Source organism: Urocampus carinirostris, chromosome 20, assembly GCF_059441175.1.
Source record: "Urocampus carinirostris isolate Australia breed hairy pipefish chromosome 20, RoL_Ucar_1.0, whole genome shotgun sequence".
Taxonomy (NCBI): domain Eukaryota; kingdom Metazoa; phylum Chordata; class Actinopteri; order Syngnathiformes; family Syngnathidae; genus Urocampus; species Urocampus carinirostris.
In genome coordinates this window covers 21,992,738-22,008,152 of record NC_142368.1, presented here as the reverse complement: position 1 = coordinate 22,008,152, position 15,415 = coordinate 21,992,738, and the positions used below count along the sequence as shown (strand labels likewise).

Below are 15,415 nucleotides of genomic sequence, written 5' to 3'. Positions count from 1 at the left end.
TGGCTGGCAACCAGTTCAGGGTGTCCCCTGCCCACTGCCCGATGATTGCTGGGATGGGCTCCAGTACCCCCGCGACCCTACTGAGGATAAGCGGTGTAGCTAATGAGATGAGGAGATAATGAGATGTTTTTAGGCTAAGTCTGGCGTAATGCTGAAGCTCTCTTTTATAACTGAATATATGTGTATAAAATGTACAGTGCACGTCCTCAAAACTGTATTGGCTTGAATGTTACGTGAATCTTACCGAGGCGAGTCAGACTCTGTTTCATTCAACTGTCAGATTGTTCTTATAAAATGTTCGTGCAACACCACGGTACTGCCATGATAAACGAAGTCTACTTTGGAGTAGTCTTTTTACTGGCCATATCCAGGCTAAAATACTTCTAACCTTTTGATGTTTTGGTACACATGCTTGATGTTGTTGCCACTATTTCTGTATGTTACCGCTTGAAACAGATGAGATGAGGTACATGAGCCACTCGCAGCAGAGATTCAATTCATGTAGAGATGCCTCACTCTGTTGAAAAAACATGTCTGGCGACAATAGTCGACAATGGAATTCATTGTCAACTATTTTGTTTTTGTTGCAGCTCTATGTCGGAGATGGTTTTGTTTCCTCTCCCAGCTTAAATTATTGATTGCAGGATCTCAGACATCTCATCTCACAGGGCAGCACGGCTGCGCAGTGGTTAGCGCGTGTGCGGCACAGTTCTGAGGTCGTGGGAACCTCCTGAGTGGGTTCAAATCCAGCTCCCGGCCTTACTGTGAGGAGTTTGTATGTTCTCCCCGTGCTTGCGTGGGTTTCCTCCGGGCACTCCGGTTTCCTCCCACATTCCAAAAAACATGCATTTCAGGTGAATTGGCCGGTCCAAATTGTCCCTAGGTTTGACTGAGCAAGTGAGTTGTATGTCCCCGTGTGCCCTGCGACTGGCTGGCAACCAGTCCAGGGTGTCCCCTGCCCACTGCCCGGTGATTGCTGGGATGGGTTCCAGCATCCCCGTGACCCTACTGAGGATAAGCGGTGCAGCTGATGAGATGTGTCTGAGGGGTTCTCAGACAGCTCCTTTGCGCGAGCCACATTTGACATCAGACAATTTTTCTCATCGAGACAATTCTTACCAGTTGTGTGTTTTATAGTGGAAAGAGCAGTTTTAAGACTGGGCTTGAACCTGACTCAAATTGTTTGGTAGTAAACTATTTTAATTGTCAATTCAAGTCAAGTCACATTTATTTGTATAGCCCTTAATCACAAAGTGTCTGCACAGGATTACAATTACACCATCGCCTGATCTTAAACCAACATGCGGGCAAGGAAAAACCCAAAGTTTCAACATGAGGAAAAAGGAAACCTTGAGAAAGGGCCTCACAATTGGTAATCCCCCTTCCAGAACGACCAGGGTGCAATAGATTTTGCATAGTGCAAAAAAGTTCTCGGCACCCGTTATTTTGTGTGAAGTGATCACGTTATTTCGGTCACCATGGCGATCGCGGACGTGTACGAAACGTCATCCCTCCCTGTCCCAACTATGACGAAGGGATTTTGTCAACTTTTTTTAAAAATAATAATGCTTTGAAATAACTATTTCTAGTTTTGCTTCTCACCATATCGCTTCACTCCAACTACTCGCCATTTGGGGCCACTATACACTAAACGTAGCTCTTTGAATTTCCTTAGGCAGAGGGACCAGTTACTTACTATTACCCCTTACGTCATTGTTCGTATGCTTACCTCATTTCAATACGAAACAGATAAAAGTTTAGGTAATTTTAGTTAAAGCTGACACTGTTTTCTAATTTGTGTGATTTTGACAGGGATCATATCAAATTTGATGGTGATGTTATGCCAAAATGTGCGAATTTCCAAAAGGTTCAGATACTTTTTCATACTACTAATTTGTTGATTATCTCCAGCCAACATCAAATTGGTAAACGGTACCAACCAGTGTTCGGGTAGGGTGGAGATCCACCACCAAGGACACTGGTGGTCCGTGTTCAATGTCCAGTGGGGGATGCACGAAGCTGCGGTGGTGTGCCGGGAGATGAACTGCGGCGATCCCATCACGGCGTCTGGCTCTTTCGGGAAAAGCGGAGTGGTGAGCGGTTATCGGATGAGCTGCAATGGCAGGGAGACTTCCATCTCGCAGTGCACGCTGCGCGAGTACGTCCGGAGCGGCCATGACCTCGTAGAGGAGGCCTCCGTCCAATGCTCGGGTAGGCTGCGAGTGTCTCCTCAAATTTTGCTCTGTTGTAGTATTTGCAAGCTGATCATCTATTTTGTGATGCGTATAAATGGATGAACAAGATTTTTGCTGTCCCTGTAGAGTAAGGTCGCGTTATGGCAGAATACGTGGGGAAATATCTAGTAGAGAAAAGTAACAGTTGTTTGCAGACTCTTTCCGCAGCTGTCAATCTTATCATCTAGCGCAGCAGTTAATATTCATTAAATTTGCATCAACATATAGGATTGCAACAAAATAAACTCAAAATGTAACTCAATGTACTGTACTGACTACAAATAAGAAGCTTGTGTAATACGAGGCTGTACACTTGCCATGCAATGGGTCTCCCATCACTTGGCACATGACAGAGTGATAGAGAGGCCAAGTATTGCTACAAGCACGTAAAAAGTCATAACATATGCCGACATCAGTTACTAAGGAAGGGTACATGATAATTATTAGAAATCTTTTCCCCCCCAAAATAATTACATGCTGCCGCACTAAAATATTCAATAAGCCTTTCCTGTTACAAAAATTCCAAGCATTTAGGTATGAGGATTTTTGTCACACTCCTGCATATATATCAATGCCCATTTAATTAATATTCACTGCTGTGGTAGTTAATTGAAATTGACAGCAGCGGACAGAGCCCGAAAAGGAGTGTTATAATCGCAGCTTAATGTGTAACTTTTCGGTATTCGTCATTTCCCCGCTTATTTTTTTTAATGCAAGAAAGAGATTTGAATGAGTTTATTTTTATGGCTGCTTAAGCCATAGCTTAATATCCTGTGCTGCCTGTACTACAATAAAGTTTCTTAAATTTGCGCATGAATCTCTTAATCAGGTGCGCTCTGTAGTCCGCAATTTACGGTATGCAAAAAAACCCCATCCACTGTTATTTTTCTGGACTATAAGCAAGACCTGAAAACCACCTTATAACCCGGTGCACCCTATATACCACAGAATACAGTGGACATGATTGGATATGCGTACAGTATTTATAAGTTGTGTTACTGTAAGAGATTTAACGGTATACTACCGTAATCGATAATTATCCCTTGCAATTTTATAATATGCAACAGAATTCAAACCTAGGTCGTGGCAGTGATTGCGCCGACACTTTATTACTAGACCAACTGTTAACATACAAGAACGTATTACAGCTTATCTCAATATCACACTATTACTCACAGTGCCAGAGACACTGATTAGCGAGTGCATTTGCTTCTGCGTTCTGATAGGTTAAAGAGTCTTTCCATTTCTTCACTTGCGTGTAGATAACGTTGCAAAACACAGAATAAGAAATTAGAATGTCTTTCAACTAAGTACTATGCAAGCTCTCTTACGTACTTGTACATATTAAACCGAGAGGTTATTGACGCACAGGTGAAGATGTGGAGAGACTGGTTAACCTTTTAGAATGCAGAACAAAATGCACTATTCCAACCAGTGTTTTTGGAACTGTGAGTAAACAGTGTGATAATGAGATTAGGTCTAATCCATTTTCCCAATTCATCCGTACCACGGGTGGTCTAGTGGTAACGTCTCTGTAGTGTTATTATTATGACACCAAGCTAAACCACCAAAGAAGGACCGTGACCACAGGGGACGTGTAATTGAAGCTTCAACTCCTTACCCAGATGGTGAAAACTGCAAAGGTACAATACAATGCATTGATGCCATGAGCCAACAAGATCGCAAAATTAAAATGCCTAAACTTTGCATCTATCCAAACTATTAGAAGATATAGTCATTTATACTTTTACAAATGAACAGCATTATCTTGTTAATCCTTCTATATGAATGACTATGGCTTGGACATGCAACAGTCCTGTCAGCCATTGTTTGAGTATTAAGTTTATGCTGAGCTAGTGGAATTGGAAATGACCTGAGAAACCCAGAAGTATAAAAGTATTAATTCCATAGAGTGTTTAATTTAAGGATCAAATAAACACAAAATATCTTTGTAGAACAAATTTTAATGAATTTACATCTGTTGTTAGCCTTGTATTACATTTTAAGCTCTGTAACTATTAAAGAAAAACATTTGCCCTCAGAGCAACACTGTGCCGGCACTGGGTTCGATTCCTGTTGCAAACAAGGCTTTGCGATTTCAATCAACTGATCAATCATTGCACTATTTTATGCTGTAAGTGTATGAACAGCCCATCAGTTACACATGAATAAAAAAGGTAGCTCTTATTGTTTTCTAACTTATAGTGTGGTGTGCCTTATGTATGAAGAATACTGTATTTTCAAGACTATAAGGCGCAGCGGGTTATAGGGCGCACCCCCCAAAAATAGTTTTTGGTCCTATATTTTCCATACAGGGCAGCACGGCGGCGCAGTGGTTAGCGCATGTGCGGCACAGTTCATGTCTTGGGAACCTCCTGCGTGGGTTCAAATCCAGCTCCAGACTTCCTGTGCGGAGTTTGTATGTTCTCCCCGTGCTTGCGTGGGTTTCCTCCGGGCACTCCGGTTTCCTCCCACATTCCAAAAACGTGCATTTCAGGTGAATTGGCCGGTCCAAATTGTCCCTAGGTGTGAATGAGCGAGTGAGTTGTCTGTCTCTGTGTGCCCTGCGATTGGCTGGCAACCAGTTCAGGGTGTCCCCTGCCCACTGCCCAATGATTGCTGGGATGGGCTCCAGCACCCCCGCGACCCTACTGAGGATAAGCGGTGTAGCTAATGAGATGAGATGAGATTTTCCATACATAAGGCGCACTGGATTATAAAGCACTACAATGGGAACGTCGACAAAACAGTCAGATAGTTCAGTCAAACTTGTTACCCCCTTAACATTCCAAAAGCTTGCAAAGAAGCAAATACGTGTCTCACACATGTACGGACACAGTGTCTGTACAATGTCAGCAATTACTCAAATGCATCGTTCCACATATCATTCGGAAGGTTAAAGTCTTGGGATTCAAGAAATGCCAACCATTTCTTAGTTTCTATTTTATTTTTCGCTGGTAACTGTGCGGACAGCAAAGTAAGAATTTTATTGTGTAGGGAAACGGGGTTCTTTACTGTGCATATGACAATAAACACTTTGAATTGAATTTAGTTTAAAAATAGACTCATCACAGAAACATCAAGATCGTTCTAAAACAAGATACTGGGAAAATATAAAGCCGCATAGCTCACCTAAGTTCTCTTGCAGCCATCGCGTTCAATAATGATACGCAACCATGGTCTTCTTACTACCGTGAGTGTAGTAAATCCAACCGTGTAAAATATTTACAAGTACAGACCAGTAAAAAATGTTTTCTCTATGACGTAGTGCAACCCAACCTGTGGTTCACATTCATCTTTTTCGGCCATTTGCAGGCTTTGTTTTGCCCCGCTTTAGCCTATGCCAGCCTGTAAATGATGAAAAGGATCTGCCTCCTTTACCCCCGAATAACTTTAGCCAATAGTGACTGATTCAAATGATGATTGACACATTGGTTAGGAAATGAAACGCTGGTGTATATATAACCTAACATACACCGCGGACTACTTCGCCTTCGGGGGAAAATCTAGTCGGCGGATGCTTGCCTTAGTTGCAAGACTTTGCGACTTAATATTGATCCATATATAAGGCGCACTGTATTATAAGGCGCATGGTCAGCTTTTGAAAAAAATAAAGGCTTTTAGGTGCGCCTTATAGTCGTGAAAATACGGTATTTGACAAAAGACCACTTTTTGGGGGGTGCGCCTTACAGTTTAGAAAATACAGTAATTATGGCGCATGTTTGTCTTCAAGGCAACGTGAGGTTGATTGGCGGTCACACTCCATGTGCCGGGAGAGTGGAGTTCTATGACAAGGGCCGCTGGGGGGACATTTGCGGCGAAATGTGGGACCGGAACGACGCGGCCGTGGCCTGCAAGCAGCTGGATTGCGGCAAGGTCCACAAGATCACTACGGCCACCGAGTACGGTCAAGGCTCAGGACACATGTGGAGGACACAGATCGAATGCAGCGGCACCGAGTCCACTTTGGCGCAGTGTCCCCAAAGTCCCTTCCGGGAACAATCCTGCAACACCACGTCCATTGCCGGTGTCATGTGCTCAGGTGATGGGAAACCTCTTAAAAATGTCCCTTTGCTTCTTCAAATCTATTGTAAAATATGCTACATCTACAACATACATCACAGATGAAATTACTTCCTCTTCCCCACATGCAAAACATGCAATAAATAGGGCACAATACAAATGACAAATAGCAGCAAGGTAAAAAAGTATTCATGTAAAAATATCAAAATAAGGTTTTGATTGATAATTATGCAAAGTATAGCCTAGATCTAATTAGTGGCAGTAGGGTGGGAGGGGGTAGGTCAAGGAGAGAGTTTAGAGTCCTAGCAGCCTGATGGAAGAAACTGTCATTGAGTATGCTGGCTATGAGACTCAGAAGTCTTATCCCTGACGGCAGCAGGTTAAAGAGGCTGTGAGATGGCCGAGTGGGGTCACCTGCAATCCTGGTGGCTTTGCGGGTGATGCTACGATATTAAAAAAAAACAAAAAATTGCTATGACAATCTAAATAAAGAAATCGGTTTAGGTTAGGTAAAAAAAAAACAATTCTGTAATCTGTTCAAGTCAATCATTAGAAATGTCTGTAATTTCCATGGTAAAACACTTGATACTATTTAACCTAGTTCAGGGGTGTCAAACAAATTTTATCTCTGGGGCCAAAACCATCCTAGCAGAGACCGGACTAGCAAAATCTTAAGCAGATTGCCTCAGCTGTGGGGCTGGAGATCTTTTGGAGGCTCACAATTAAATTATAATTATGATTCATTTGTGTAAAGTTCCTCAATGTGTTTTTCTTTCACCAAGATTTATACTCCTGCTGTGTTGTATAAACTGTGCATTTAAAAAACAACATTTTTTTCAGCTCAGAAACTCATCCAAACTATAAGGCGACAAAAATACCATAGGGTACTCATTTATGTAAAAGTTATTTAATGATTTTGATTGTTTTTTTAAATTTTATTCTATTTTTGGGAACTAAAGTTTATACCTGAATTTGGGAGGTTCGCTGTTAGATTTCATATCTGTTATAGAAAAAAACTAAACCTTATTCAAACCTCTGCAAAGACACCCAGGTGCTATTTTTTATGTTGTAAGAGAGACCTCCAATCGTATTGCTTTGAAGAGCACATCCTTGACTTCTAGTTTGAGTCAAATAACATCGGGATAAGTATTTCCTCAAATGTTCTCTCGTTGATAAATGGTAGTCAACAAATATACAGTGAAGAAGATAAGTAGTTGAACACCCTGCTATTTTGCTGTTTCTCCCACTCAGAAATCATGGAGGGGTCTAAAATTTTCATCGTAGGTACATGTCCACTGTGAGAGAGATAAACTAAAAAGAAAAATCCAGACAATCAAAATACATGATTTAAAAAAAAATGTTTGTTTGAGAAAGCTGCAAAGAAGTATTTGAACACCTGTGTATCATCTAAAATTCTGACCCTGAAAGACCTGTTTGTCCGCCCATTAGAATCAGTTGCACCTGTTTGAGGTCGTAAGCTGCACAAAGACACCTGTCCACCCCATACAATCAGTAAGACTCGAACTTGTAACTTGTGGCGAAGACCAAAGCGCTGTCCAAAGACACCAGAGACAAAATTGTACACCTGCACAAGGCTGGAAAGGAATACGGAGCAATTGCCAAGCAGCTTGGTGAAAAATGGTCAACTGTTGGAGCAATCATTATAAAATGGAAGAAGCTAAACATGACGCTCAATCTCAATCGGAGTGGAGCCCCATGCAAGGTATCACCTTATGGGGTCTCAATGATTCAAAGAAAGGTGAGGAATCAGCCCTGAAATACACGACAGGGGGTGGTCAATGACCCGAAAAGAGTTGGGACCACTGTTTCCAAGGTTACTGTAATACACTAAGACGTCATGGTTTGAAATCATGCATGGCTCGAAAGGTTCACCTGCTTAAATTAGCACATGTCAAGGCCCGTCTTAAGTTTGCAAATGACCATTTGGATGATACAGATGAGTCATGGGAGAAAGTTTTGTGGTCAGATGAGACTAAAATAGAACTTGTGGTCATAATTCCACTAAGCGTGTTTGGAGAAAGAAGAATGAAGAGTACAATCCGAAGAACATCATCCCTACTGTGATGCATGGGGGTACTTTGGGAGTGTTTTTCTGCTAATGGGACAAGACGAGTGCACTGCATTAGAGAGGATGACTGGGGCCGTGTATTGAGAGATTTTGAGGAACAACTTCCTTCCCTCAGTCAGAGGACTGAAGATGGATCGTGGCTGTGTCTTCCAACACGACAATGAACCGAAGCACACAAACAGGATAACCAAGGAGTTTCTCTCTAAGAAGCATCAAGATTTTAGCGTGGCCCAGTCAGTCTCCAGACCTGAACTCAATCGAAAATCGTTTTAGGGAGCTCAAACTTCGTGTTTCTCAGCGATAGCCCAGAAACCTGACTGATCTAGAGAAGATCTGTGAGGAGTAGTGGGCCAAGATCCCTCCTGCAGTGTGTGCAAACCTGGTGAAAAACTACAGGAAACGTTTAACCTCTGTAATAGCAAAGAAAGGCCACTGTACCAAATATTGACATTCATTTTCTCAGGTGTTCAAATAATTATTTGCAGCTATATCACACAAATACATCGTGCATTGTGATTTCTGGAATTTTCTTTTTAGTTTATCCCTCTCACAGTGGACATGCACCTATGATGAAAATGTCATACCCCTCCATGATTTCTAAGTGGGAGAAATAGCAAAATAGCAGGGTGTTCAAATACTTATTTTCTTCACTGTAGCTGTGGTGCCTGGCTTTGGTGACATCGAGTGGACATATTTAAAACTGCTGGTCATTGTTTGACATGATGCGGCTCTTTTTTCTCTTGTGGTTTTCCTAGTAATGGATCACGGGTTTGATATAATCTGTTTGTTTTATTGTCTAACCATACCCTATGATAGAAATGTATGCGGTGCTCCTTCTGATTAAAAGTATCAATAGATGGGTAATCCTAAATTGTGAAAAAAATCCATGCAATGTGTCTTGCTAATACTATCACTAATTAGATCGTGTGGGACTGAGGTTTGCGCTGAATCAGAAACTGAGACCTCACTATCAGCCTCTGCCATTAGGTAAGAAAGTTCTGTTCATCACTCTGCATCTGTAGACGCCCAGTACAGTACGGTAATACATAGATAAAACCATCAATAGATGAGTAATCCTCCTTTATGGAAAACCGTCCATAGAACAAGACAAAAATTTCCATGATGCAAGAGAATTGCGCACCTCACACAGCATCTGCTAATGCTGATCACAGTACAGTGGGACCTTGGTTATCGCGGTTAATGGGGACCAAAACCACTCGCGAAAAGTGAAAATCCGCGAAGTAGCGGCGCCCTTTCAAAAATGCTTAAAAAAAAAAAAATAAAATATATATATATATATATATATATATATATATATATATATATATATATTTTTTTTTTTTTTTTTTTCTTAATTACTTCATTTTTTTATTATTATTTTTTAGACCTGCGAAGCTCTGAACCCGCGAACGTGGAGCCACAAAGTAGCGACGCTCCTTCAAAAATGCTTAAAATAAATAAATATATATATATATAATAAATTATTTTCTTTTATTATTATTATTTTTTAGTCCCGCGAAGCTCTGAACCCGCGAACGTCGAACCGCGAAGTAGTGAGGTCCCACTGTAATATGTTACATACTGGTTTATAATTGTGTTAGTAATGATCATAATATGAAAATTCTCCAATTTTGGAAAATAAAATCCGAAAACTGTAAAGTTAAATGAGAAAGAACTCTAACGCTGAACAATCATTACCATTTGATTTATTTTTATATTACCTTGATGACAGTCTTTTGATGGAAAGATTTTTGGGGGGTACTTCCCTTATATAAAAAAAATAATCATTTTCAGGCCCGAATACTGGTTTCACTGGTAAAAACAAAATCTAGTGCAAATATTTCTAAACAATATGTGCACAGACAGACAACAGGGGGTGCTACAGCTCCTGTCCTTGTGCCCTCTTTCGAAAAAGTCTTAAATAATTCTTACTCAGGGGTTTATGAGAAATAATTTAACAATGAATGAATATAACCATTTAATATATATTGTTATTCTTTTATTTCCTTGGACTTGCCTCCGCTCACTAACATCACTGGAGTTAACGATTGCTGTAGTTGCTCCTTAAAGGTCCAATGATGTGTTTTTGCTATTTGATTTGTGCAGACAGCTTGGAGGTGCGTTTGGTGGGCAGCGACTTGGAATGCACAGGCAGAGTGGAGGTACAGCACAACAACGTTTGGCACTCGGTGTGCGACGCCCACTGGGACCTGGCTAAAGCCGACTTGGTGTGCGATCGCCTGGATTGCGGCCGCGTGGTGGCCATCCACGGCGCCGCCCATTACGGCCAAAGCAGCGGGGCTGTGGTTGAGGCCAGCGACGCATGTTTCGCCAACACATCCTCTCTCGGGCAGTGCTCCTTGAAGGGTTTTCCCAGGTCCGACTGCGGGCATGAGCGTGACGCGGGGGTTTCTTGTGCATGTGAGTTTTATTTGCTTCTTCTCGAAATGGAATATTGGCTATTTAATAAAACTACAGCAACTTAAATTATTTTTGCCTCACTCTAAAAACAGGTGGGTCAAAAATTTACCAAGTTGGGTCGAGTGGACCTGCCTACAACTTGGGTTGATTTCAGTCAATTTCTTTTTTTTTCTTTTTTTTTTCTTTTTTTAAACATGTAAGACACTACAAAATGTGTGATTTTTGCCAAACCCCCAATTTAAACTGATTAAATGGTCAAATTATTTGCAAAAACAAAAAATATGTGATTTATCTGTGAATAATCTTTAAAAAATGGAGTCATAATGTGTTGAAAAAAATACGTATATTTAATTTATATCAAGGCAGCACGGCGGCGCTGTGGTCAGCGCGTGTGCAGCACAGTTTCAAGGTCTTGGGAACCTCCTGTGTGGTTTCAAATCCAGCTACCGGACTTCCTGTGCGGAGTTTGTATGTTCTCCCCGTGCTTGCGTGGGTTTCCTCCGGGCACTCCTGTTTCCTCCCACATTCCAAAGACATGCATTTCAGGTGGATTGGCCGGTCCAAATTGTCCCTAGGTGTGAATGAGCGAGTTGTCTGTCCCTGTGTGCCCTGAGACTGGCTGGCAACCAGTTCAGGGTGTCCCCTGCCCACTGCCCGATGATTGCTGGAATGGGCTCCAGCACCCCCGCGACCCTACTGAGGATAAGCGGTACAGCTAATGAGATGAGATGAGATGAGAATTTATATCAATGCTATAAAATAAGCATATTTGGTCAAACAACCTCAAAACCTTCCGGTCAATTGATTTAAAAATCACAAATATGCTATCTGTTTAAAGAGTACAGTACTGTATTTGTGTTTTTGTTACATTGCTGTTTTTTGTTTGACTATCTTGACTTTTGTTCTGAATAATTTGTTTAGTAGAAATATTTAATTTTTCTTATTGTTAAAGTTTTTTTTTCTCACATTGTATTGTTTTCACTATTAGAACTTTCGGACTGAGAATATTATAGTTGTCACATTGACCTGGTTATATTTGATACCTGTCAAACTCTGCTCCCCTCATTAATGATTGCAATTCCCCTCACTAAGCTATAATAAACCCTTTAAACACAACATGGCACCTATGTATTCACAGCAAAATAAACTATATATAATACCGCAAATGTGTGGATGACAAAGCACTTGGTTGGATTAGACACATGGAGAGGATGGATGAGGAGCGAATGTTGAAGAGGATCTACAAAGCAGAAGTAAAATGAAGGAGAGCAAGAGGAAGGCCGCGATTGGTGTGGATGGATGGTGTTATGAGTTAACTATCGGAAAAAGGTCTAAATATAATGGAAGTTCGAGCTCTTGTTGGTGATAGGAATGAATGGAGAGGTGTTGTGAAAGGATAGTGGGATGTTTGGATGTGTTCTAAGGGATGGGCAGGGCACTTGTATGATACGGCAGGGGTAAACCAGTGAAAGCCGTCGGGCCCTGCTGTTGAACAGAAGAGTGTGTTGTGTCACCCTGACCCAAGTGACGTGGCCGGTTTCTTGTGTCCTATCTGGAGGCACGGAAGCATGACCGACTTGGGTGCCGAGGTGCTTAACTTGTTTGGGTGTTTAGGCTTTTGGGTTGGCCATGGTCAATTTTTGCAACTTTTTTCCTTTTTCTTTTTTTATTTGTTTTTGTGTATGTGTTTGCATTGCTGTCAGTCACTCCTCTCTAGGGATATGACCTGGGTAGATAGAATAATACCGCAACAATATTCGCAATCTACGAGGATGCTGTCGTCTGCAACCCGCGACTGAGACTATTTGGAATACAGCCAGAGTCGGTAATACAAGACCGGTCTAAAAAAAATTATTTTTCTCGTTCTTCTCATTTAAGAACTTTAGTACACCAAAAACAATTTGAGATGACCCAAAAAAAAAAAAGAGTACAAAATACAGGGAAAACGTATAAGTTGACAGGTATGATATTTGTATTTTCATTACATTGTTATTTTTGTGGTTTGACTCTTTTGACTTTTGTTGTGTAACCAATGTAATACGCATATTTACATTTGTTTTTTTATACTGTTTAAGTTTGTTTGGTTGTTATTTGATAGGAGTTAAAACATTTTAGTGCGTAAAATCTTGGTGCTGTGTTTATCGTAACTATGATCTAACGCAAGCACCAATAATAATAATAATAATAATGGTAATAATAAGGGTAATTAATTCAATGATTGTTACATTTACAAGCAAATAGTATAGGATTAGTGTAGTTTAATACTACCATGTATTTATTTGAATCGGATTAATACCAAAATTACAAGTATTGCCCACTCCTAGAGCAAAGCCACCCAGAAAGTAGGTTTAAATTGATTCAGGTATTAGTCTGTTTTCTGGTTTGGTGTTTTAGTTCACTTTAGTTAGCTCTTCGTTTTTAAATATTCTTTTAAGTTAGCGGTTCTCGAATTGTCTGACTTGAGGACCCACTATTCCACCCTAATGACAAGTTGCGACCCAAATCAAGAAAAAGGTACACTTCTAAACTATTGAATGAAAGAATTTGTGTTTAAAATACATTCACCTTTAAAGAAAAAAAAATACCAGAACAACCAGAGACTTCAAATACTTTATATACTTACATATAAGCCTTCGTCGCATATAAGCAACCCCCTAAAACTTCTTTAAAATAGCCACATAGTAGAATAAAGTCTTCCCAAAATATTTATAAAAATGTGTACCTACACAGTGAAAATTACCTAACTGTGAGAATCATAAAAATCCTTATACACGTGAAAAAAGCTAGAAATGCAACATTTTTGTAACATTTACTGTACCTTCGGTGCTTCAATGGCAGGCACTCACGCGATATTTTTATATTTTGCAATAATTATCGCTTTGTTTCGATCGTTGTGGTCACTGTTTTCCTTCCCCTATCACTAACTTTCTTGGAACCCATTATTATGGGCAGAAAATGGAAATAAGACAAACAAAATCACAATGAAATGAGATGGGGTCCCTCTCAAACACAATTGGGATGGTATTTATTGACCGAACAGGAAGAAGAGATCGAAATGTTTATTATGGTCATCTACTATGTAATTGATCCTCCGTTATTTCTTCTTCGAAATGTTCTGCCAGGCAAAGGCTCACGGCCAACTGAAAGTGGGTCTATGACCCACTTTTTGTGTCCTGACCAGCCAGTTCAGAAACGTTGCTTTAAGTGAGAGATTTTTTTCAAATTTACAACTTTTCTGTTTGCGTTTCGTCTCTTAGCCAAACTGCAGCTGGTCGGCGGTTGGGGTGGCTGTTCGGGCCGTGTGGAGATTTTACACGCCGGCCAATGGGGAACGGTGTGCGATGACGAATGGGAGCTGAGCGCCGCCGACGTGGTTTGCAGGCAGCTAGGATGCGGCCATGCCGTGTCGGCCCCCTTCAACGCGCATTTCGGGCGGGGCGTGGGCCCCATATGGCTGGACAATGTGGTGTGCCAGGGCCAAGAACTGGCCATCACCCACTGCAACCACCCTGGTTTCGGGGAAAATAACTGCGGCCACTCCGAAGACGCCGGGGTCATCTGTTTGGGTAAGTGACTTGGCAAATTGAAAAAAATCACTTCCCGAGAGTTAGACCCACAGCCCTCCAGCTAAGGCACACGTTGTATGCCATTAATTTACTATTCCGGCCCCCAAGGAAATGTTTTTATGTCATGTGGCACCCTAACCCAAGTAGTTAAGCACCTCTGCTCTACACTATCCAGCAACCTCTAGTGGTCAGATAATCAGGGTTGGGTAGTAGTAGTAGTAGTAACCTGTTGAAAAATGGAATCATTAATGAAATCTGAAAACCATATTATTGCAGTACTGTGACTTGATTTCAATTACTTTTTAGACTACTCCAATACCAAATATTCTAATAAAAGACAATAGAAACTCGTATCAACTCAACTTCAACTTTACTATCAAATAGAGACGCTCCCCTATTTACGACCATTCGACTTACGAAAAACGGTACATACGAATTTTTTTTTCGAGAAGTCGGAAGTTGGATATTGTATTGTGTGCACCTTTTTCCGAGTAGAGGACAGGACTGTAGTGCTTCTTTCCGCCACGTGGCACTATGAGAGGTCACCCAGGATCCACCCCGAAGAAGAAATCTGGCTTCTACTAGATTGTGTGTAAACATACTACGTGTACTGTAACTCTGGCGCGCCAAAAACTTTGGCGTTTTTATTGTTTAAAATTTTGTGCATCTATTCAGAATGGTAAGTGTAAAGAAGCGCCGAGCGGTTTATTTTGAAATGAAAGTGAAATAAGAAAGCTTGATGCGGTTGAGAAAATGGTCGGAACGCTTTTTTTCGGCCACTTTTTACCACTGTTGAAGCGCATCTTCCCAAATTAAGTTAAACTTAACTTTATTAAGGGGGATACCTCATGTGCGGTCCCTTCTCAAGGTTTCTTCATTTTCCTCATGTTGAGGTTTTTTGAGTTTTTCCTTGCCCTCATGTTGGTTCCAGATCAGGGGATGTTGTAATAATAGTCTGAAAAAAGTCTGCGTAATCCTGTGAAGCCCTTTGAGACTCTTTGTGATTAAGGGCTATACAAATAAAAATGACTTGAATTGACTTGACTTTATAGAGCACAATATTTAATAAAATGTTTTGTTTT

At 40.9% G+C, this 15,415-nt stretch overlaps 1 protein-coding gene across 1 annotated transcript in view; it reads left to right on the top strand.

The window, feature by feature from the left end:
- LOC148346593 (scavenger receptor cysteine-rich type 1 protein M130-like) overlaps positions 1-15,415 on the top strand; it is a 44,522-nt gene that overhangs the window by 16,768 nt on the left and 12,339 nt on the right. Inside the window, exons 9-12 of the mRNA XM_088324673.1 lie at positions 1,912-2,211; positions 5,968-6,276; positions 10,453-10,767; positions 14,025-14,333. Coding sequence (XP_088180799.1) covers positions 1,912-2,211; positions 5,968-6,276; positions 10,453-10,767; positions 14,025-14,333 — 1,233 coding nt within the window. The remainder of the gene's footprint in view (positions 1-1,911; positions 2,212-5,967; positions 6,277-10,452; positions 10,768-14,024; positions 14,334-15,415) is intronic.